The sequence below is a fragment of the Hippocampus bargibanti genome, linkage group LG03, assembly GCF_051943395.1.
Source record: "Hippocampus bargibanti isolate YZ-2025 linkage group LG03, ASM5194339v1, whole genome shotgun sequence".
NCBI classification, from domain to species: Eukaryota; Metazoa; Chordata; class Actinopteri; order Syngnathiformes; family Syngnathidae; genus Hippocampus; species Hippocampus bargibanti.
The window spans coordinates 13,600,761-13,624,961 of NC_142736.1; the positions used below are offsets into that span (position 1 = coordinate 13,600,761).

Sequence of the window (24,201 nt, forward strand, 5' to 3'; positions counted from 1 at the left end):
TTTCGGTCTTGAGGCAGGGTACACCCCAAACTCGTTACCAGGCAGTGGTAATGCACGTGTAGATAAACAACGACTCACACTCGCTGTTAGACTTAGGGAGAATTCAGAGTTGTCAATGCGCATGCTTTTGGAAATGTGGGTGGAAAACTAACACAGGCACAGAGAGAACATGCAAACTACACAAGAAGGCCGCATCCTGGAGTCAAACCCATGGCCGCTCCACTGTGTGGCAACTGTTTAAACATAATTATTCTCTGATTTCTGGAGTCATCCATGGATGGTGGTGGTTTGATGAAAATACACATTTGAAAACATGTTTTTGTTTTATTTCGAAGCCGCCATTTTATTACATGTTTTTATTCTACAAAACATTCATCAGCACATCATTTTATTGTCTTTGACATAACATCCCAAGCTAGTAACCAGTTCACAATGTCTTCATAGAAAAAAAAGAACTTTAAAAAAAATACTTTTTTTGCCAGTAACAAAATCAGAATCACTTTATGGAAAAAAATAATCACTGCCAGTTTAAACTATTTTAAAAAGTAACTTTTTAACAAAATGTATTGCCATTACCACTGTGGTCTCCAGGCTTGGATCTAACTATCCATATTTACTACCAGTGTGACCGAGGACACAAAAAAACAAAAAAATTACGGGATCATGACAGAATGTGTACAAAAAAATGTGCACGTCGTGCATACGCTTCTCTTAAGCATATGCTTAAGAGAGAGGAGGAAACTGCATTGCTGTTTTTGGTGCCCTCATGTATTTTGCATGAGGCAGCCTAGGCCACTTTACCAAACGCTTAAATAATTAAACCATTTTTAATGCTAATCCCAAATCTTGTGAAATAATCTGCGAATTTGAATAAACAAACACACTTCTAAAAATGATAATATCCATCCATTCATCCTTCCTTCCACCCATTTTTTGTGTTGTCATATTATTTGTGATGGCGCCTCAAGAGCGGCTGCCTTTACAGCAGCTCCTAGATTTTGTTTTTCTCCGTATTCTTTTTCCTTTTCTCTTCCTTTCCTAACTTTGCTGCTGGGAAATAGGAATTTCTCCAACATGAGACAAATAAAGGTTATATCATCATCCATCCATCCATCCATCCATCCATCCATCCATCCATCCATCTCCCGAACCTCTTTATCCTCACAAAAGTAGCAATGGGTGTTAGAGCTTAACACAGGCATTAGGAGGGGGACGCACTGAACCTGTTGCAGTAACAATGCTGTTCTGAACAAAAAGCACTATTTACAGTGGATATACAGTAAATTGTCTACACCGCTTGTAGAAATGGAAGCATTTGAGGCTATGAAAAGGTAAATGAAAATAATGTTTTAAAAGTTGCCTAAAAAAACTGAAATAATGTGTTACATATAGTTGTGATAAGTTCATCCTGTCTAATTGATATCTAATTTACAACAGATTATTTTCTTAATGTGTTACATATGTTTATCCTACACGGGGAAACTCATAGTGCTTTTAAAAAATGGGGAAAATGGTTAGAAATTAGTTACACCACTTAAAGGACAACCGACGTCACTTTTTTGTTTCCTAACTGACATCAGAAAAACATTTTATAGCATCTAAAATACCCAAAACACGCAGTTTGGTATTTTTATTCAAATGCAAAATTGACTTAAAGTGTCCAAAATCTGCAAAAAATTGAGCTGTGAATTGGGCATTTTCAGAAAGTCCCGCCCCCAGTTCGTGACGTCACGCCAAGACGTCTTGCATTGCTGGAGAATCAAAAATATGGCTTTAGATTCGGAGAATATGCTTTCTTGTTACACATCCAGTTATGAATATGATTCAAATAGTTCTGAAGAGGAAAGCATATGCAATGATTGCATCAAAGTGCCTTTAAAAATCAAGCTCATCCATTTTTTGTTCCACTTATTCTCACAAGGGGGGGATCAAGTTAAACGATGAATAGAAAGGGTCAACAGTTTCATGTTTCCATATGTGGAAACACACATTTCTTCGTCTAATGCTAAAATTAGGGCTACTTTTATGTCAAACAATACAGGAATACACTAAAACACGTTCTCTGCAAAAGGTCACCGGTGTGATTTTTGTGATTTTACTCAGCTTTGTTTGAATTCTTTCCAGAGCCTGATCACATTTCGGTAGACCGTATCGAGCATGTCTTGAATCACCCTCTTGTGGTACAAGAGAGTTCAGAATGCTTCTGTAGTTCTGTGGAATTATGATCCAAAAGAATGTAAGACGGAATACTTTTGGAATGCATTCTGTCATTATTCATTGGTGCAGCTTTATAAAAATAGGAGAAACAAAAATCTTATCCCGTGACTGTGAAGTGTCCTTAAGCACTTAGAAATAAAATGTATTATTATTATTATTATTATTATTATTCTTTTCCTTTCTGCTTTTCCCTTCAGGAGTCGCCACAGCGAATCAATGTCCTCCATCTATCACGGTTGTGTGCATCCTCTTCTCTCACACCAGCTACCTTCATGTCCTCTTGGACCACATCCATAAACCTTTGCGGAGAAAAGCTGTGCTTTGCTGGCATCTCAAACCTTAAGGAATGGAATTGTAATACTTTCCCAACTGATAAATGCTAACTGCATTATTTTTGGGTATTTGATTGCCAAATTGTTGGCCTCTTTGACCACATCCATAAACCTCCTCTTCGGTCTTCCTCTTGATCTCCTGCCTGGCAGTTCAAGGCTCAGCATCCTTCTGCCGATATAGTCCCTCTCTTTCCTGTCCAAACCACCTCAGTCTGGCCTCTCTGACTTTCTCTCCAAAGCCTCTAATATGAGTTGTTCCTCTAATGTAGTCATTCCTGATCCTATCCAACCTGGTCACTCCCAAATAAAACCTTAACATCTACAGCTCTTCTCCATCCAGCTCTGCTTCCTGTCTTTTCTTCAGTGGCACTGTCTCCAGTCCAAACATCATGGCTGGTCTCACCGCTGTTTTATACACGTTTCCTTTTCATCCTGGCTGGGAAGAACAAAATGTAAAACATCAAAATCATCTGAACAGAAAAAATACAAAGTATCAAAAGAAGACCAAAAGTAAAAGTCCGCCAAGGTTAAACAAACACATGCACAGCGTACACAATGCATGCAACAAACATGCAGCAAACAATGAACCGACACCGGATGGTCGTGCCGGGTGTCCTTTTAAGTGTCAGTGATTAAAACGACCAGCACCTGCGAGGCTGCAGGCAGGGCTGACGTCGCTACCCGTTGGTCGCCAATCTGATCGGGACGACCAGCACCTGTGCAGGTGCACGCGGGGCCGACAGCGCCCCCCGTTGGTCGCCAACCAGCTCATGACAGTACCCCCCCTTCAAGGGGCTGCTTCCAGAAGTCCCAACAGTCTCCCAAAAGGTCCACTCGCCAGGGAACGGTCGGTGGAGAGGGCAACCGCTGCCTCTCCAGCATACGACAGGCGGCGGCCTGATGGGAACGGGACTCGGCCTGGGATGGACGAAGACGCGGCACGGATCGTCGTGGGCGTGAGTGCGATCCCTCTCGCACGTTCACGCGACGGCGCATGGCTCAACGTGGACGTCGAACTGCCAGGCGCAGAATGGCACCTCGTACGGCCGTATGGGACCAGGTCTCGGCCGGACGCCGACGTGGGCGTGAACTGCCCGGCACCGGGGAAACGAGACCAGTCCTGAGCCGCTCCGGGATCCAGCCGTGAGTGGGGTCTCGGACTGACGTTGACGCGGACGTGGATGAGACTCAATTCGTCATGCACGACGACAGCGTGGCTGGACGTGGGCGTGCACTGCCAGACACCCAGTGTCACCCTGGACGGCCACCTGGAAGAAGGTCTCGGCCGGACATTTAGGTGGACGTTACGGCTCGTCGAGTGACGCAATTCAAACTCAACGAGGCGTGGGCTAACGTGGACGTAGCATTGCCAGGCACAGGGTGGAAATGAGACGGGTCCGATGTACCTGCGGGATCCGATGGTTGGTCGGTTCATTCTGTCACGGTTTGCGAGGTGGTGATGGCGGGTGCGGATCCCAAAAAGCAGGCAGGAGGGAGCAGGAGGTTGTTTGACAAATTGTATTAAAATAAAAGTCAGCAGGAACCCAATGTAAAACATCAAAATCATCTGAACAGAAAAAATACAAAGTATCAAAAGAAGACCAAAAGTAAAACACATGCACAGCATACACAATGCATGCAACAAACAGTGAATCGACACCGGAATGGACTGCCGGGACTCCTTTTAAGTGTCACTGATTGAAACCACCAGCACCTGCGAGGCTGCAGGCAGGGCCGACAGCGCCCCCCGTTGGTCGCTAACCAGCTCATGACAAGTGCAGTGTTGTCGTCATCACATGACTCTAAGCAAAGCATTTCACGAAAGCAGGGAGGGGGGTAGACTTGTTTTAAAAATGACATAATTATTTAGAATAAGAAGAGACCCTTTATCTCACAATGGAGAATGTCCCAATTTACAGCAGAAAGGCATGAAAGGAACAAAGTAGAACAATAAGTACAGGAGCTGCTGTAAAGGCATCCACTCTCGCAGTGCCATCTCGAAGTCATAATAACATACAGCACAACACAAAATACACAGTCACTCGATCAGTATCTTAACCACGTTTCTGCATACTCCTTGTTTGAAACAGTTACAGATAAAAGAGGAGAGGATCAGTGTCCTTTCACCAGTGGATCAGGTTTGTCGTGCTGAAAATGTGCATACGTCTGCAACAAGCTATGTTATGAAAGCAAACAAGAAGCTGTAGTGTCCAATCATGAAAAAAAGAGATTGTGTCACATTTTCTCTCCCATGTAAATCCGCTTCCACATATGCATTGGCGGTCTGCGCTCACGCTCCTTCTCATCATCAGCACTCCAAGCCATCCATTCAGCTGCAGGCTGTCCAACAGCACAGGCCTTTCCACTGAACGAAGTAGGGCTATGAAAAATGAAAAATTCCTCTCAGTCAAATCAGTCTTGGTATATCACACATTTTTTAAACTGCCTGTTCAATGATCTGACCTCTACAATGAGTTCTGTGTGTGTTTTTTTGTTTTCTTTTTTTAACATTTATTTAGATACTTTCTCAGTGAAATTTCTTAGAATGGCTGTATGGTAATTATACTTTTACTATCATCCATCTCAGTTAATTGGTTAGTTCTATTATAAAAAATAAAAATCCATCCATCCATTCATCCATCTATTGATCCATCTTCAACACCTCCGATCCTGAAAACCTAATAGTCTGCAGGCAGGTCACACTGACAGAATAAAATGTATTATAAATAGAATTTTTTAATCACACACTCCCCTTTTAGACTAATACAAGTATACAACATAGTAGGCCTCAGTATTCAGCACATATTGGAAACCTGTGTAATGTTCTACCATTCGGAAAATACTTAAAATAATTTGAAGAAGTATTTTGCTAGTAATAGTTCAGAAAACTGAAGGAACAAACGTATTGCATTTGGCGTTTAAATGTTCAACATAAGTGAACGCAACTAGATATTACCACCAGAGGGAAGCCTGCATACCACCAGTGCTACTCAACAGCACTGAGAATCAGAATGAAGCTGTTCAAATATGCTTTGTGCAATTAATGCACACTTAATTCAGCATAGAGGCTCCCAAAAATAATTTGTGAGGATTCTGCTTGAGCCGTATGTTATTTGTGTTACTTTAATCATTGATTATTTTGGATTTGCAAATGATACTCAGACTATCATGTGTTTGCGCTGGAGGTCAAATAACTTGTTCTTGACAATTGTTGCTCCAATAACGGCAAGCTCGAGGGTCTAACTGATGAATTTGAGGAGTTGGTAGTCCTGAGTACGATGAGGGTTGGACTCACCACGGTTGCCCACTTGCCCATGCTAAAAAAGCTCAAGAAGGTTAGTTTCTTCTTCTTGTTCTCCTTCTTCTGGTTTTGTGAGATGAATCATGTGGTAAGATTGTGTCCTTCTGATGGTTTGAATCATTCTCAGCTTGAACCCAGCGATAACAAGATCTCAGGAGGGTTGGAAGTTTTGGTGGAGAAATGCCCCAATCTCACGCATCTCAATTTAGATGGCAACTGGATCAAGGACCTCAGCATCATTGAACCACTGGTGAGTTAAAAATGGCTAAAAGCCAGAGGTAGTGACAAATCACTTGATCAAACAAAAACAAATTTGAATGTAATGAATGCCGATACTGTCACGTTCCGGCGGCGACAGTGGCAGCTGGCGAGCAGGAACGTGTGGTATTGGCGGTGGATCGCTAAGCAGGACAGAGGCGTGGGTACCGCCAATTGATTTATTAACATAAAGCGCGGGTCCGAAAATACGCGGACCCGGTAAAAAGCTCGTGAGACAAAACCCAAAATGACAAACTGACAATGTTAGTGGGTGAGTGGCGGCAATCCACCCAACCACACTAACCTAGAAAAATAAAGTGGCACACGGGGGTGCAAAACAACCTACGACGCGGTGCAAACAACAAACGCGTTCGTGGCTAAAATCATTCCTCGGGCGAAGCAAATAATGTACTGGCAACAAGTTCCAAGTACTGGCATGGCACAAGGCGAAGTATCTTCCGACGCTGGGTGATTGCCAGCGTCGGGTTTAAATGTCCACAGTCAATGAGGAGGAAATTGACAGCAGCTGGCGAGCGGCGGGAGCGGAGGCCCCGCCCAGCTGTCAACTGGCTCATGACAGTACCCCCCCCCTCAACGGACGCCTCCTGGCGGCCCACCTGGTTTCGACGGGTGAGCCTCGTGGAATTCCCTCAGGAGCGACGGGTCCAGAATCCAGGTTCGCGGAACCCATTGACGGTCCTCCGGTCCGTAACCCTCCCAGTCGACCAGGTACTGGATGCCCTTTCCCCTGCGGCGTGAATCCAGGATCTCCCGCACTGCGTATGCCGGTCCTCCGTCCACCATCCGCGGGGGGGGGGGGGGGGGGGGTGTTGGGCAAGAGGGGGGGCCAAGGGGCTGGACTCCACCGGTTTGATGAGGGAGACATGGAAAACCGGGTGGATCTTCATGGAGGCGGGCAGCTGCAGTTGGACCGCGACCGGGTTGATGATAGCCTCCACCGTGAAGGGGCCCGCGAATCGCGCACCCAATTTGGGGGTTGTCCCGGCCAGCCGTAGGTCCCTTGTGGACAACCAGACCTTCTGGCCCACCTGGTAGGCTGGCGCGGAACGGCGACGGCGATCCGCGACCCTCTGGTTCCAGACTGCCGTGCGTGATAAGGCTGCCCTGGTCTCCCTCCATACACGATGGGCCCGCCGAAGATGGTGTTGTATCGACGGGACCTCCACCTCCCCTTCCTGTGTGGGAAAGAGCGGCGGCTGGTAGCCATAAGCCGACATAAACGGTGACCGACCTGTGGCTGAGGAGACCAGGGTGTTGTGGGCATATTCCACCCACGGGAGATGGATGGACCAGGCCGAGGGACGATGAAGGCATACGCAGCGCAGGGCCGCCTCCAGGTCCTGGTTCTTCCGCTCGGTCTGGCCGTTGGATTGTGGATGGTAACCGGAGGACAGGCTGGCCGACGCCCCCATGGACCTACAGAAACGCTTCCAGACCCGGGATACGAACTGGGGCCCTCGGTCCGACACGATGTCCGTGGGGATCCCGTGGAGACGGACGACGTGTTTGACCAATAGTGTCGCCGTCTCAATAGCGGACGGCAACTTGGTCAACGGCACGAAGTGTGCCGACTTAGAAAACCGGTCCACTATCGTGAGAATGACCGTCTTACCACGGGATGGGGGGAGGCCGGTGATGAAATCCACTGATATGTGGGACCAAGGGCGCGGGGGGACAGGTAGGGGGCGGAGCAGTCCTGCCAGAGGCTGATGGGAGACCTTGCCACAGGCGCACTCCGGGCAGGCCTTAACAAAGTCCGCCACGTCGTCGCGGAGCCGCAGCCACCAGAATCGCTGGGAGACGAGGTGCTCGGTGCGGCTCACCCCTGGGTGACACGCCACCTTGGATGCGTGCCCCCACCTCCGAGCACCTCCGAGCGCAGCGACTGGGGGACGAACAGTCTGCCTGTGGGACACTTATCGGGAGTTGGGGTACCTTTTAATGATTCCATGACCCTCCGTTCGACCTCCCACTGGAGCGCCCCCATGATCTGGCGGCCGGGCAGGATGGGTTCCGCAAGGTCTTCCTTGTCTGCTGGCTCGTGGATCCGCGAGAGGGCGTCGGGCTTGGTGTTTTTGGTTCCTGGAGAGTAGGTTAGGGTGAAGGAGAAGCGTGTTAAGAAGAGCGCCCACCGTGCCTGGCGTGCGTTCAGCCTTTTGGCGGCCCGGATGACCGGCAAGTTTATATGGTCCGTAAGCACGGTGAACGGCTCCTTCGCCCCTTCGAGCCAGTGCCTCCACTCCTGAAGAGCCAATACGACGGCGAGCAGCTCCCTGTTGCCCACGTCGTAGTTGGCTTCGGCGGAGCTGAGGCGGCGGGAGAAGAAGGCGCAGGGGTGGAGTTGCTGGTCGACTGAGGAGCGTTGGGAGAGTACTGCCCCAACACCGGAGTCCGAGGCGTCTACCTCCACAATGAACGCGGCGTTGGGGTCTGGATGGCGGAGAACTGGGGGGTGAGAGAAAGCCTCTTTCAGCAGACGGAACGCGGCGTCCGCTTCTCTCGTCCACCTGAACGGGGTCTTAGTGGAGGTGAGTTGGGTGAGAGGGAGGGCATTCCGGCTGTAGTCCCGGATGAAGCGGCGGTAGAAGTTGGCGAACCCCAGGAAGCGTTGTAATTGCTTGCCCGAGGTGGGCGTGGGCCATTCTACTACCGCTTCGGTCTTGGCTGGGTCAGCCCGGATCTGCCCCCGCTTCACGATGAAGCCCAGGAAGGATAAGGAGGAGGTGTGAAATTCACATTTCTCGGCTTTGACGTATAGTCGATTCTGCAGCAGCCGCTGCAGAACTAGCCGGACGTGCTGGCGATGTGCCTCAAGGGACTCTGAAAAAATTAAAATGTCGTCCAAATATACAAAACAGAAAATATTCAGAAAATCCCTCAAGACATCATTAATAAGATTCTGGAACACAGCGGGTGCATTGGTGAGACCAAACGGCATCACCAAGCACTCGAAGTGTCCCAGAGGTGTCTTAAATGCGGTCTTCCATTCATCCCCCTCTTTAACCCGAACAAGATGATAAGCGCTCCGGAGGTCCAGTCTAGTGAAGACGGTCGCGGCCTGGAGGGACGTGAAGGCGGAGTCAATCAATGGGAGCGGGTATTTGTTCTTTATAGTTATTTCGTTGAGTCCCCGATAGTCCACGCACGGACGCAACGATTTATCCTTCTTAGCGATAAAAAAGAACCCCGCTCCCAAGGGTGACCGTGATGGCCGAATGAGCCCAGCCGCGAGCGAAGAGTCAATGTAGTCCCGGAGAGCCTGTTGTTCGGGTTGGGAGACGTTGTACAGACGAGAACTGGGCAACGGAGCGTTGGGCTGAATGTCAATGGCGCAATCATAGGGACGGTGCGGTGGTAAGGACAGGGCGCGGTCCTTGCTGAACGCTTGTCGTAGGTCGTGGTAACAGGGCGGTACCCCCTCTAGGCTAATCTCCTCCCTAGGGTAGCCGTGAGATGGTGCCGACCCGCCCGCGGCCGACCGGAGGCAGTGAGCGTAGCAGAGGGGGCTCCACCCCTGAATGGTAGGTCCGTCCCACGAAATGGCCGGATTGTGGGTCCCCAGCCAAGGTAACCCGAGCACGATGGGAACCGAGCGTGAATGCATCACGAAAAACCGCCGGTATTCCACGTGATTGCCCGAGAGTACGAGTCGAAGCGGCACGGTTTCTTGCGTAACCTCGGCGAGTAACCGACCGTCGAGATCGAGTATGCTTCGACTCGCCCCCAGCTGAACAACCCGACAACCCAACGCCGACACGACGCGCGGGTCTATAAAACAGCCGTCGGCCCCCGAGTCCACTAAGGCCCGAACGGACATTGTCCTGGTGGGACCGTGTATAACGGCATCCAGCTCCAGTCTCCGCGACGTGAACCCCCCGTGGACCTTAAGGGAACCCGTTGTTTGTGTGGACGGGGTAACTTACAGTCACTGGGGGTCTTACCGGAAGGCCCCCAACTGGGACAGTCCGGGGCTCGATGACCCAACTTGTCGCAGAGCTGGCATGCCGGACCGGTGTTGCGTCGCTCCGGCGCCCGCGCAGCGGCCCTTTCGCCCCCCATCTCCATCGGCTCCACGGCCGCGTGCCCCCCACGCGGAAAGGTCCGGGCACCCCCTCGGGTCCCTGCTGGCGGCTCGAGATTAGCCTGGGCAGCCCGCTCCCGGGCCCTGTCTCGCATCCGGTTGTCCAGCTGCAGCGTGAGGGAGATCAGCTCGCGAAGGCTGGAGCACTCGTCGCGGGTAGCCAGTTCGTCCTTCAACGCCGCGCTGAGCCCGCGCCGAAACATCCCTCGCAGCGCACGGTCCTCGTACCCGCTGGCGGCAGCCAGGACGCGGAAGGCGACGGAATATTCCGCCGCCGATCGGTTACCCTGCTGGCAGCTCCACAGCTGGGACTCCGCTGCCCGCCCACTCACCGGGTGATGGAACACCTGCCGTAACTCGGCGATGAAGTCCGGGAAGGAGGCTCGGAGCTCCGGCCGAGATTCCCAGACGGCCAACGCCCAAGCGGCTGCGGGTCCGGCAAGCAGGCTGGTAACGTAAGACACTTTGGCCGCGTCCGTGGTGTATACGGAGGGTTGCTGGTCGAAAACTATGGAGCACTGCAGCAGGAATTGCGCACAGCGTCCGGGCTCCCCTCCGTAACGGGCGGGATGTGGGATGTTGGGTTCGCGGCTCAAAGTTTGGGGAGGGACGGCCCCCGCGGCGAAGGCGCCGCTGGTCTCAAGTCTATCTACCCGTTGCGCTAATCGGGTGATGTCGCGGCGGATCTCCGCGATGGCGGGCACCACTTGACCGAGCTGCTCTGCCTGCTGAGCGAGGACGGAGAAGATTCGGTTACTGTCCGCAGGATCCATGTTGGTCGGAAGATTCTGTCACGTTCCGGCGGCGACAGTGGCAGCTGGCGAGCAGGAACGTGTGGTATTGGCGGTGGATCGCTAAGCAGGACAGAGGCGTGGGTACCGGCAATTGATTTATTAACATAAAGCGCGGGTCCGAAAATACGCGGACCTGGTAAAAAGCTCGTGAGACAAAACCCAAAATGACAAACTGACAATGTTAGTGGGTGAGTGGCGGCAATCCACCCAACCACACTAACCTAGAAAAATAAAGTGGCACACGGGGGTGCAAAACAACCTACGACGCGGTGCAAACAACAAACGCGTTCGTGGCTAAAATCATTCCTCGGGCGAAGCAAATAATGTACTGGCAACAAGTTCCAAGTACTGGCATGGCACAAGGCGAAGTATCTTCCGACGCTGGGTGATTGCCAGCGTCGGGTTTAAATGTCCACAGTCAATGAGGAGGAAATTGACAGCAGCTGGCGAGCGGCGGGAGCGGAGGCCCCGCCCAGCTGTCAACTGGCTCATGACAGATACTCATTGCATTTGTATAATTTACCTTCATTATCACGATTACAATTATAATGGAAAATTATTCTTTCATAATGTGAACTGCTGTCATTGTCATATTTTTCATTTTTAATTAAACATTGTCATTGTCCGAAAAAGTATTTGCTGGAGTACTGAATCGTGTTTACATCCCCTTTGGATTTTATGGGATTCAAATAGTTTGGTCACGCCCTCAAGCGTTGCAAAGGAAAAGAAAATTTTATGGAAACTTATGGAATTATGTATTGGTAGTTTTATTCATTGTCTTCGTTGTTAAATGGCCAGGGTGTGAGCAGGTAAATGAACATTGCGACGACAACCATCCTCACCTTCATGTTGGTTCACACCTCTAAGTCTTCTGTTCATCCTTCTGGTTGTGTCGTCAACCCTTTTTTTTTTTTTTTTTTGGGGGGGGGGGGCACTCGTGTTTGAGTTCAATAATTTCTGACATGTATTTATTTGTTGAACTGTAACAACCTTCCCGGGCAGGCATTTCAAAGACCAAACTATTTGCATACAAACATCATCATAAATCAACATTGCATTACACATTAGTTGTAAGATGGAGCTGTTTTACGCCACAAACATTGCTGCATTGCTGATGAGACTCGTGCCTTTTCACAGAAAGAACTGGGGAACCTGAGAAGCCTTGAGCTATTCACATGTGAGGTGACAAAACTGAGCGAATACAGAGACAGCGTTTTTAAATTACTACCACAGCTCACCTACCTGGACGGATATGACAGAGACAACAAAGAGGCATCGTATTCCGACACAGAGCTTTACGCAGAAGGCTGGGACTATGGTGGCGAAGTTGAGGATGGTGTGTTTGACACACAATATGTTAAAGTTCCAGATACCGTACTGTACTATACAGAACTGATAGACCCATGAACAACGTGCGTTCTTGTTTTCCCCCAGATGTAGATGAAGAAGATTATGATGACGACGATGATGATAATGCACCGTCGGGAGTAGAAGAGGAAAGGGGCGATGACGATGAGGAGAATGAAGAAGGGGGTGTCAGTGAAGAAGTTAGACTTGAATTGTTCCTGAAATATTTTAACACTTTGAATAGTCCTTTTTAATTTTCTTTTTTTAGTACACAAACTCCAGAGTAGTGCTTTTGCTATGATAAAATTGTCGCCATAAAAATGATAATTAAAACAAATCATTGTATGAATGAAAGTGATCTTATGTTTTGAAGCAATGAAAAAAAATCTGACCCTCAGGAGGAAGATGAGGAGGACCTGAATGAGAAATAAGTAGACGAGGAAGAGGAGGCAGAGGAGGATGAAAGTGAGTAGGATCGTGTGACGATCCTACTCACTTTTTTTTTAACTCATTCTCTTCCATTCCCGAATTTATTCACACATCGTCTGGCAGTCAATGGGTTAATGGAAATAATATCTAAAAATTGTTCTGGCATCATATACTGTATGACTGTTGTTCCAGTAGAACAAGTCCGATGTCAGAAAAGAAAATGACGAGAAAGAAGACGACGGTGACGATGACGATTGAGGGCCATTTTGGAGTCAAATGTGAACTGTTGGAACTTGTATGCCATAGTCTCTTCCCAGTAACCAAGTGTTTTTCCCTTAAGTATGAGAGCTTTGGGTCTTTGCCCTTTCATCACAGGCTCTGCAACTTTGTGGACTTTAGTAGCGCTACAACACATATTTTGTAAACAAGGCAAAGATAAACCTTTTAAGATATATTTGGGGTGTGTTCTCACTGTTTTTATGAAACCGCTTTCTGAATGCATCTCTATTTTAGGCCTCTCACATTAAAATGCATACAACCATCCAAAATGGCCTGTCGCGAACTAAGGCAAAATCCGATAGTCGTTCAGATATAGGTAGTTCTCACAAAGCATGGTCCAAAGGTGTGACACAAGAACCATAAAATGAATGTGCTCAAAACCAAGTCAAAATAACATATGCTTTAAATCAAACTCTGCTGCCCTTGGGATATGAGCACCAATAACTAAAAATGTGAGCACAATTTGAGCAGATTAACTCTGATAGATATATTCCGCTGACAAAAACGTATTAGCTGTTTGCTTCACGAAATACAAAATGTCTCTAGCTAAATCATGTGGTTTTAAAATTCTCCTGAGTCAAAAATACACTGAATAAATGCGAGATGCAAGAAGTATGAAAAAACATGCATTTTTCATTTATTGCATGTTACCAATAAAACTAGACATCATGTTCAAAATGTGTTCACATGATATTTACAGTGAGCCAATTCAAATTTCAATTCAACTCACCAAATTCATTCTCGTCTAAATATGCTGTCTGTTATAGTTAAATGTGGCATGTACCTCTGGATAGAAGGAAATACATGCTATGTAATATTTTTCTCACAACGTATTTTCACAATCTGGACAGTGTGGGCCTTCATTAAATAGCATTGTGGTTCATTCTGACATCCTTTGCCAGTGTATTGGTAACAAGCTGGTGCATTTTAAAGCTATAAAGGGCTTTCAATTACATGGGTTCTTTGCCATGTCGTGGCCGAAGTGGCTATATTTCATCACTCAAAATGCATCCAAGCACAAACGACAGCACAGATCTCAGTAAGGTTGTTGACGTTATCCTTGCAGTATGTTCGCAATATTGTTAGCAGTGAAATCTGGTCATTGAGTGTTAAGTGGGTGAGGATAGTGATTCTTTAAGTGGGTCAGCGTTTGAGAATCTGGCGGGATTACACTTCCTGAGAAGCACCCATGTTCAGTAATCAGAAAATGTCTTTGCCCTCCCATCATTGTATTTTTGAATTCTAGTTATATTTCTTTGAAATAAACAATGTGTACTATGGTATCCTGGTGTGAAATGTGCACTGAGGGTGAGCCCCTGAGGCATTATAGCAGAAGTTGACCCTTCTCAAAACCTAAACTTTGATATTCTGGATGTTACGTGCTCCTGTAAATATGAACAAAATCTATTTTTATTGTATTCTCTTTGATGGCACCAGACAGCGATGATATATGATGATGCAAAACTACATTGTAATAAAATTGGAATGTTGGATTAGACTTTACCTGTAATGGCCAGTGTTGAACGTCTTGGAGTTGAACAGATATTTTTAAGCGTAGTAGTTCCATAAATACAATGAATTGGGTGTGAGAATTCTGTCTGTCCATTTTCTTTTCTGTGACAAGCTATAACCACACTTTGGAAATGTGCATAGAAGGCTGCTTACCCCATAAATGTTGAAACTGCACACATTTGCAGAAAACTGTTAACTGCACTTATAGTAAATTTACATGAATACACATACATCATGGTCAAACTGGCCTTCATCATTTCAATTGTATTTTCCTCTTACCATTTACAACAATAAAACCTGTTTATATTTTGACATACAGTGCGTGTTTTTTTCCAACATGATCATTTTCTTCCTCATCTATTAAAATGAGGATTACCATGTAGTTTGTATAATGTTAACGTATATTTACGGCAAATCTCAATTATTGGCCATGGTTTCACTGGATCTGGTGAGAAGAAGATCTGTAACGGCTGTTATACTAAAGTTCAAAAAGTCAATCCTATTTTACCTTGTTTTTTTCTGTGCCTCTTCCAACATGCCCCAAGAGTCAACTTCACGGTGAAGGTGCCCATTTCCCTTTACCGTACAGTATCTCATATGGCCATTCATACTTAGTATATTTTGCCTTGGATAACTGACTACACAATAACCTGCAGTACACCCCTTACACAATCGAACAAGGCTCAAGAAAAGATGATTAGGCTCAGTTGTAACAATAATTCACACAAGTGGTGCTTGGTAAAATAATTGCCCTTTACTAAATTTATTTTTGGTTCATTGACGTAACACACTGTATACTGTACTGCGACCAATGTATCTTTTGTTATTTCTATGTCCACTAAAGGCAGGATTAGTTCAAAGATGTTTATTCAATGTTTATTCATTGTCAAGAAAAAAATGGCTGTATAGTCAAACGAGAAGAGGATATAAGCTTTTCAAATATGCAGTTAGCTTATCTTTCTACTGTTAGAGACAGAACAAAATTAGACATTTCCTAGTAATAAATGTGTCAACTAAAGGGATTAGTTATTGAGTGTATAATACTACCTAAACATCTACCTTGTCTGCAGTTATCGTGACATTGTCAAAAGCCATAAATTAGCCACTTCCACAAAAATCTTGCATCATTCAGCGAAACCTATCAATCATCACAGTCATTACTTGCTTAACCACATAATCAGGTACAGTAAGAGAAAACCAACAAATAAATAGTAGCAAATCCATAATTCAACCCCCGTCCCTATAATTAGGCCTCAAACCAAATACATAAGTGTCAGCAAAAAGGTTCCTTAAGGATGAGTTGTTTACCCAAGGGTTCGTCCCTGCTTGTTAGTCATTGACTCCCCTCAGAAGAACAATTTTATCAGTGTTGGGAAGAAGTAAGACACATTGTACATAAATACACATTGGTCAGTTTGAGATGATGGTGTGAAATATGTTCTTGTTTGTCAATACTTGGTTGGCTGTATTTGGGGCAAATGTGCAACTATTCATCACATTTTCCAAACCAATGAATTCATAACAATGTAAAATAACATATTTCCTCAAGTTGGCAGTCAATGACCCCTACTTCTTTTCTGGATCATATACAGTATCTGTTTTGATTGCAATATTGGAGTACCTTGATTAAAAAATAAAAAAAGATTGTTCCATAAACCGCAGAATTGTATATGTAAGGCGGGGCCGCTGGGGTTAGGCTGACGTGTAAGGTCAACCAACCGTAGTGTGGGGCACTTGGAAGATCAAAACAAGAGGCAAAGCAGGGAGCTTTGTCAAAGGTCAAATGCTAGGGCTCAAATTCTTCATGTTGTTGAGTTGCAGCTCCAATTGGCGTATTCGCACATCCTTTGTGCTCAATTCCTCTCTCAGACTGCGCAACTCTTCTTGCTGCCGGAAGAACATCTGCAAGAGCTTCATTGGGAAAAGAGAAATAAGAGCAATACTGTACGTTGGTTAATTACAATAAAAATCATTTATTAATTGGGTGATATTCTTCTGTAATTTTATATATATATATATATATATATACAGTAAAGTCTCGTTATATCGATATTCAAGGGAGTCCGAAAAAATATCGATATAACCGGGACTATCGATATATCCGACCCTGTTTGCATGTAATTTTCTCCGTGCGTGCATAGAAATAGTATCAATATAATATAACCGGGACTATCGATATATCCGATATCCATATATCGAGACTTTACTGTATATATATATATATATATATATATATTTTTTTTTTTCCGGCCTCCATGTGTGGAGTTTGCATGTTCTCCACGGACCTGTGGGGAGAACATGCAATATATATATATATATATATATATATATATATATATATATATATATATACACACACACACACACACAGTATACATAACATTACAGAACAATAATACTGAATACAGAAGAATATAGTATATTAGATTTCATACACCCGTCAAACGGAAAATAAATAATACAAATAAATAAATAATAATAGTAAATAATAAGACGAAGACAGTGTTTCATGTATATATTTTGGGATCTTGGAATTCATATTCTTTACCTCATTTTCTGTCCTAGGTGGAATGTTTTCAAGCAAGTCGATGCCATTTACGACAATATTTTTCTTCTTCTTCAAAGGGGCCTTGAACACTAATTTGTTTGGTCGATGGTAGCCATCCTTAAGGGACATTAAGACGGGGTCTATTTGGACAAAAGAACACATTCCGTGATATTTTTGTTCATAACCTCAGAACACAAACAGTGTCATATGACAGTTTTCAATCAGTTTGAAATTTCAAGTGTTCCTTACTTCTGTTGATGCCACTGAGCCACTCAGTGGCTGAGAGCGCAGGTTCTGTTCCCGCCGTCATTGGGTAAATATCTTCTTGGTATGTGTCTGACTAGAAAACATTAATTAAATCTGGTTTAAGTGTTATGCATATGCTCTCTCACAAACCCAATGATCCACAAGGCAGCCCTCTCTTTGACCGCCTCTTTCAAATATGAGTGAGGAGCTAGGATAGAATATGGTTGTATGTGAGTTAACCTTGAAATGAATTGATATCAAAGTCGCTATTGCTTTCACTGCAGAGGATTGTCCATTATGATTCAGGGGAAAAAAAACAAGTTCTCACTGACCCTTCTTGGTACGATCATTGAAATTGGCTCGATCAAGCCCTTCAGTGTGATCAGCTTGTAGAAGCGGAACACTTCACACGCTCCCACATCCAGACCACGCTTTGGCATCACGCCTGTCAAAGAGAGTGATTAGTGTGACAGCATCACTAACTTTGACAGTGCTGGAAATTTTGAGGTTGAAGGCGCTTTGGCATGAATCTGTTTTATCTTTCATTAAAAATGTCCCCATTGTGTGACTATTAATTGCTTTCTTATTCTTATTCTCATTCGTATTGTTCTTGTTGTTCTTATTCTTCTTATTCTATTCTTTTTATTCTTATTCTTATTCTTATTCTTATTCTTATTCTTATTCTTATTCTTATTCTTATTCTCATTTATATTGTTCTTATTCTTATTCTTCTTCTTATTCTTCTTATTCTATTCTTTTTATTCTTATTCTTATTCTTGTTCTTCTTATTCTATTCTTTTTATTCTTATTCTTATTCTCATTCATATTGTTCTTCTGCTTCTTCTTCTAATTCTTCTTATTCTGTTCTTCTTCTTCTTATTCTTCTTATTCTTATATTCTTTTCAAATTCTGTTGCTGTACAAGACAAACATTTCACAGCAGCAAAGTTATTTGCAGGGGAAATCATCTAACTTTTTATTTCTCATACTGGATGTCAAATAGTCACGAAATTACCCGAAGTGATCATGTGATCATCATTGGAACTCATTGAAGACTATGGGAAAATCATATTGGGAACCAGGAAGGCATGTAGCCTGACAGCGGGGTTAGGGGAAGGGCGCCAGGTGAATTTTCCGGCAAGACTATTTATTAATTGGAAGGGTGAGGAGAATGGCATACACCAAGGGGGTCCAACTCTTCTTCCATCGAGGTCAAGGATGTCAGTCATTTTTTGCCGCGGGCCCTATTGTAGTAACTGTTTCCTCTCGAGGGCCATTATGAATTTGGAGATACCATTAGAATGGTTCATCTCGTCCACATATTACACCAAGAATGCACAACAAACTTATGAATAACTAGCTAACAAATCTGAAGTGAAGAATAAAAACTGATGTTGTGGTATACTTATTTGCATCATGGCACTTGGCATGCTTAATTTGCTTTTGCGGGGCGAATAAAACGATGTGGTTGGCGAAATGTGGCCCACGGGCCTTAATTTTGACACCTCTGACATACACAAATGAAATGAACACAACTGGTTAATTTTTAAGGACTGTTATTGATTTGAGAAACTTTCACTGATAACTAAGGACGATTAATAGTGGGAACCCCGATAATTATAAATCAGCTATATCACTTACCTAATCCTTTCTGGGGGACCGGGGAACGGAACTCCATTAGGTACTGGATGAATGGTTTCTCTGTAGTGATCTCAAAGTAACGGATGTTGCCATCTCCCTAGTAAAACATTATCATCTGATAAAACGTGTGCGCTTGGATTAACATTTTGGATCAAAATGATGACATTTTAAGTGTGATCCGAAGAATAAAACAGAGATATCCAGCCACTCTCTTAATACTGTTGATCATTTTCCATATTTCATTCCTTTCCTTCCTCCTTATCAAAAGTTATTGAAGTGAAAGAAATCACCGCATTGGGTCACAGCTTCATGCAGCGTGACCAGGTACCTTTTTTGTTCGTTCTGACTTTTTATTGTGACAAAATATGTATTACTGAATTGCAATGTTAATGTCGTTTTATCAAAAATGGGTGTCTGTGCAAGATTTAAAACTACAATACCTTACTTTTATTTTGAAGTTGGCCCCAGAAGAGATTTTTGTGGCAGCTGACCTGAAGTCGTATTGAAACTGGCCTTATCTAAAAAAGCAGCATGACACCTTCAACCGGAGCGCAATATTTGTTACAGTGTTCACGCGTACTGTTACACTTTAAATGCACCCCTGCTCCTAGCTGACGATAACCATGACTGAAATTGCCTGGGGTAAAGAAAAGGAAATTGATAGAAATGGTTCAGGTGTCCTTCCCCTACGGCCCAAAGACTGCTGGAATAGGCGTCAGCACCCTTGTGACCCTCGTGAGGACAAAGCGGTATGGAGAATGAATGCTTGAATGAATGAATGAATGAGGTGGGGTTTTATTAGTATTTTTTAAACATTATTTTGAAAGTGCTTTATAAATACAGTTGAGTTGAGTATTGGTACTCTGACCTTTTCCAGTATGAGTCTTGTAGCGGGTGGGGAAATTCATGAAAGGTTTTCTATTTCTGTTCATTATTTTTTCTATTTTTCTATTTCTATTCAGTCAGTCATTCATTCATTCAGTCATTCTCCATACACTTTATCCTCACTAGGGTCACGGGTGTGCTGACACCTATCCCAGCTGGGCCATAGGTGGAGCACACCCTGAACTGGTTTGCCAGCCAATCGCAGGTCACACAGAGACGAACAACTATCTGCACTGAAACTTACACCATGGGAAAATTTGAGGCATTCAATCAGTCTGCCTTGCGTGTTTTTAGAACAAATAAAGACCTGGACAAAACAAGTCCAGGGAGAACATGCGAACTTCACACAGGGAGGCTGTTACTGGAATTGAGCCGAGTACCGCCGCCCGGAGAGGTCGACGCGCTAATCACCGTAACACTGGGTTGCCTCTGGTAAAGTTGACTATATGAATTCCACTGCACATTATTTGAGCTACCAAAATACTATTTCTTCTGTACAGTAAATATGACAAACAAAAACTATCTTCAAGTGTGAAACAGATGGAGGCATTGTTCACCTTGCCTGCCAGGTACAACATGTGAGTGTCAGAGTCGTAGAAAGGAAACAACAATCCCGAGAGACCATCTATGTCCTCTTCTACCAATGGCATGGACAAATCCTCCTGGGGAAGGAAGAATACATCTTGCTACAAAGACAGGCACACGTACACACATTTGCTCCGCCCACTCAGAAACAGCCAGATGGAGGTTGAACAGACCTGATCCCAAAGAGCAATCTGACGTGTGTTCCAACGAGAGACGCCTGTAGTGAGCAGCCGCTTGAGGTTCCCCAGGAAAACCACTCGGTTTACCCGGTGGTTCTTGTAGCTGGCTTGCTAGGGGAGGAGCACAAAGACTGAGTGGAGTATCGGGATTCTCTAACTAGAAGAGCTTCAACGGAAAGTCCTGCCCATCATTTTCATGAAAATAGGTTCAATACCTGTGTTTCGTAACCTAGGTTCAATTGAACCCTAAGGGTTCGGTGAGTCGTCTCAGGCCTCTGCCATAGAGGTTAAGACACACCTGACTCAAGATGTCAATTCGTTATGGCGCTCCCATTTGGCCATCCCTGACGGTGTTCATGAGTATTTACCACTTTGAATATTTATTATCAGTGACTGGATCAGTGAACAGGTCAACTTTAAGGAGTACATATGACGGCTTCAAGCTTGAATGCCTGAACACCACACTTCATTCATCAATTTTACAGTACATAATTTCCTATTTATAACTGTTTTAACGTGCACATGATGACATGTAATCCACATTTCCTGATGCCATTTTAAATTCAAGCACAGTGGAGTGTTCGTAAAAGAATACTCCCCTTCCAGCCAACCCACCTGAAGGACTCTGCCAGAGCGAGGTTCAATGACTCGCAGCTTCTTGTCTTTACAGCTAGTGGCCAGCAAACTGCCGTCTGTGTTGAAGGACATGCTAAGGATGACGTCTGTATGGCAGTCAATCATTTTTATTGGTTCCCCGATCTCCAAATTCCAGATCAGGACCTGACAAAAAAAGGGATGAGTGAGTGATGATTCTGATTAGCTAAACATAAGGTTTGAACGTGCAAAAACGGTTACAAACCGTATTGTTACATGCACCTACGCAGATGCGGATGTTGATTGACTCACTGGGCTGAACCAGAATTGTGTCATCCAAACAAAATTACCAGGCAGTTTATTTGACAGTTGTGGAAGTACAGTATATGTAAATTGATTATCTCACCATGTGCAATGTGATTTACCAACCCTGTTTTTCATTAGTGTGGTGGAAAAGTACTTGCAAACCAGCTTTGCCAATGACACAGACAAAATTAGAGGAGAGGGCGGAAAGAACTTTAGCCTCACAGTAACGATTTTCAAATGCCTATTTACTGGAGCATATTGTCAATTCAGCAATAGTTTGCTGATATATTAGTCTCTACTAAAATGAACATTGAAAGTTTACTGTGTTATCGTGCCTTGGAATCAAATATGTTTTGTTTTAAACTTGCAAATATTAAACTGTTGCTTTTATGTTGCTTTGTTTACTTTTTTCTCTTATGCAGCACCATAAAGAAATGTTTTTATTTGTGGTCAAATGCGAGGCTCAGAAGATGGGAATTCGGGGCTATGAAGGATTGTGTTCCATATACAGTACAATATCTGGGACTAATTTATTTCATGTTGCCAGCCACTCATAGCAACGATGAAGTGATGTAATACCTTATAATCATAGCCAGCACTGAATAGGATGCCGTTGCTGGTGGGATGCCACTCGATCAGACCCACCCGTCTGCTGTGACCGTATAGCTCCAGCGCAGCCTCTGTCATATTACGCCTCAGGCCGCCGTCTGGGATCTCCCATACTCGCACCTGTCACATTGGCATGTCAAAATGCATTATGAGATGTAAAAACAGAAACCGAGAAGTGTACATGAATTACTATCCGTGAGGAAAGGCCTCATTTTGTTTGATGGCTTTTGTTACAATCTAACCAGATCCCGTCCGTGGCCGATAGGCAGAAGTCCTTTGCTTTCAGATAAAACTGGATTACAGTTTAGGATGGAAGGACTATGATGGCCTGAATGGGATTTACTATACAGCAGATGAGACATTGTTCCTTCAGCGTGACGTGATAATGATCGATTAATGCAAAAATATAGATCCAGAATTAAATACAGCTCAAAATGTAAAACTGAAATGAGCCATAGGCAGGAACAATCAGAGGCCCGATTCTAAGCAACTAGTAGTCAGTTTTTTTTTTGTATTCCTTTGAAGAGATATAACCATTTGAAAGACAAAGAACTGAACCAGTAGACACTTAATCCTTTCAAGTACCACTAAATCAAGTACGGATGGCGGTGAGGGACAGGAAGGATTGTGTTCCACATACAGCATTTGCACGACTTCAATATCTGGGATTTATTTCCTTCAAAGATAAAGAGGAAGTCTTGAGTTGAGTTCAAATTAAACATGCTCAATAACTATCTGCTAAAGAGAATGGAATAATAATGGCGAGGGTCACTTGCCGAGCTGTCCTCTGAGCATGATGCTATGACGTTTTCAAAGAAGGGGTTCCACTTGATGTCGAGTACATTGCCATGGTGGCCGCAGACCTTCGGATAGTGAGTGTCGAGACGGCCTGACTGCAAGAGAGTGAAATATTCATGCTTTTCTCATGTTCAAACATGAATTAGTAAAATACATACCATCACTAATGTGATCTCATGATGAATGATTGAACAAATGATTACATGGCAAAAACATTATATGCACAGATGCAACGCTTAATGTCTTAAAGAAGTTTAGAAGATGCTGGTCCAAAGAAACTCAAATCTTTCCAAGGCATATTTTGACTTATTTAGATGAAGCACTCTAAATCAGCGGTTCTTAACCTGTGGGGAATTCCCCACAGGTTAAACCACTGCTCTAAATGGAATACAGTACTGTAGTGTCCTGACGGTTGCAATAACACCTTATATCCACTATGGGGCACTGGCCCATAATAATGAAACAGTAAAAAGTAAGAATGATGTAAGTGATGTCATAAATGTTTAAAGTCACTTTAGTCCACTGACCTCATTTTGTTAATGCCAGAGGGATTTGTATTACGTGACATTGCATTCGGTCAAATCAGGGCTCTGACTTCCGTTTGTTAATGTGTGTGTTAGTATATGCAATGTCCTCTGTGAACTCTGAGGATTAAAGCAACACCGTGTCTGAAAGTGTATTTGGGACCCTCACTTATGTCGTTTAATTTTATGAGAAGCAAAGAGAACCACCCAAACACACTATAAAATAGGGTGAACGTGTATTGGAATCATAATTTCTGTAGCAATGTACAAGTATAAAAAGGGATAATGTGTAGAAAAACAATAATAATGATCATTGTTTCTAAACCCCGGTATTAAATTAAATATTGTGCAAAAAACATGCTCTAGCATATCAACATATAGATCTTTTAAATGTAATTGCATGTTAGGTAATTGCTAATTGCATTGTATAGGGCTCACCTCCACTGCAGTGGCTGCCATTGTTTTGCTGCCATCTTTCAACTACGCATACCCGAAGAAGACAACGTTTTCAAACTTAATTCCTCACATCATGTACACTAAATATACCCACGTAGTGACGTACATGACCAAGACATCAATCAACTAATGCAATTCGCTTACTTTGTCACTTGAAGGAAGTCTGCAAGTCTTTTTCAATGTCATTTTGCTTGCTTCTAGCATTGGTAATTGCATTCTATTATTTGCCGACGATATAGTACTAAATTCGGCACTGTGCG

At 44.2% G+C, this 24,201-nt stretch overlaps 2 protein-coding genes across 3 annotated transcripts in view; one reads left to right on the forward strand and one right to left on the reverse strand.

Moving 5' to 3' along the window:
• Positions 1-342: 342 nt before the first annotated feature.
• Positions 343-13,471, forward strand: LOC148900403 (acidic leucine-rich nuclear phosphoprotein 32 family member A-like). 2 transcript variants are annotated; one of them, XM_088992071.1, is made up of 3 exons: positions 343-6,100; positions 12,142-12,340; positions 12,439-13,471. In XM_088992071.1, the coding sequence occupies exons 1-3, from the start codon at positions 5,828-5,830 to the stop codon at positions 12,603-12,605; spliced, it is 639 nt and encodes a 212-aa protein (XP_088848197.1). In that variant the 5' UTR covers positions 343-5,827; the 3' UTR covers positions 12,606-13,471. The 2 variants fall into 2 exon arrangements, with proteins under 2 accessions (XP_088848197.1, XP_088848198.1); XM_088992072.1 differs by lacking the exon at positions 343-6,100 and adding an exon at positions 10,574-10,660.
• A 251-nt stretch (positions 13,472-13,722) lies between these two features.
• coro2ba (coronin 2Ba) overlaps positions 13,723-24,201 on the reverse strand; it is a 34,700-nt gene continuing 24,221 nt past the window's right edge. Inside the window, exons 3-12 of the mRNA XM_088992074.1 lie at positions 22,940-23,056; positions 22,134-22,283; positions 21,270-21,434; positions 20,649-20,765; positions 20,448-20,552; positions 19,006-19,102; positions 17,698-17,810; positions 17,369-17,459; positions 17,120-17,259; positions 13,723-16,482 (exon numbers count right to left, since the gene is read on the reverse strand). Coding sequence (XP_088848200.1) covers positions 16,351-16,482; positions 17,120-17,259; positions 17,369-17,459; positions 17,698-17,810; positions 19,006-19,102; positions 20,448-20,552; positions 20,649-20,765; positions 21,270-21,434; positions 22,134-22,283; positions 22,940-23,056 — 1,227 coding nt within the window. The 3' untranslated portion in view covers positions 13,723-16,350. The remainder of the gene's footprint in view (positions 16,483-17,119; positions 17,260-17,368; positions 17,460-17,697; positions 17,811-19,005; positions 19,103-20,447; positions 20,553-20,648; positions 20,766-21,269; positions 21,435-22,133; positions 22,284-22,939; positions 23,057-24,201) is intronic.

Excerpts from the sequence above, each read along its gene's own strand:
- LOC148900403 (XM_088992071.1), top strand. The coding sequence starts at position 5,828 with ATGAGGGTTGGACTCACCACGGTTGCCCACTTGCCCATGCTAAAAAAG. Across the intron at positions 6,101-12,141 it reads TCAGCATCATTGAACCACTG|AAAGAACTGGGGAACCTGAG; the intron begins GTGAGTTAAAAA and ends GCCTTTTCACAG. Across the intron at positions 12,341-12,438 it reads TGGTGGCGAAGTTGAGGATG|ATGTAGATGAAGAAGATTAT; the intron begins GTGTGTTTGACA and ends GTTTTCCCCCAG.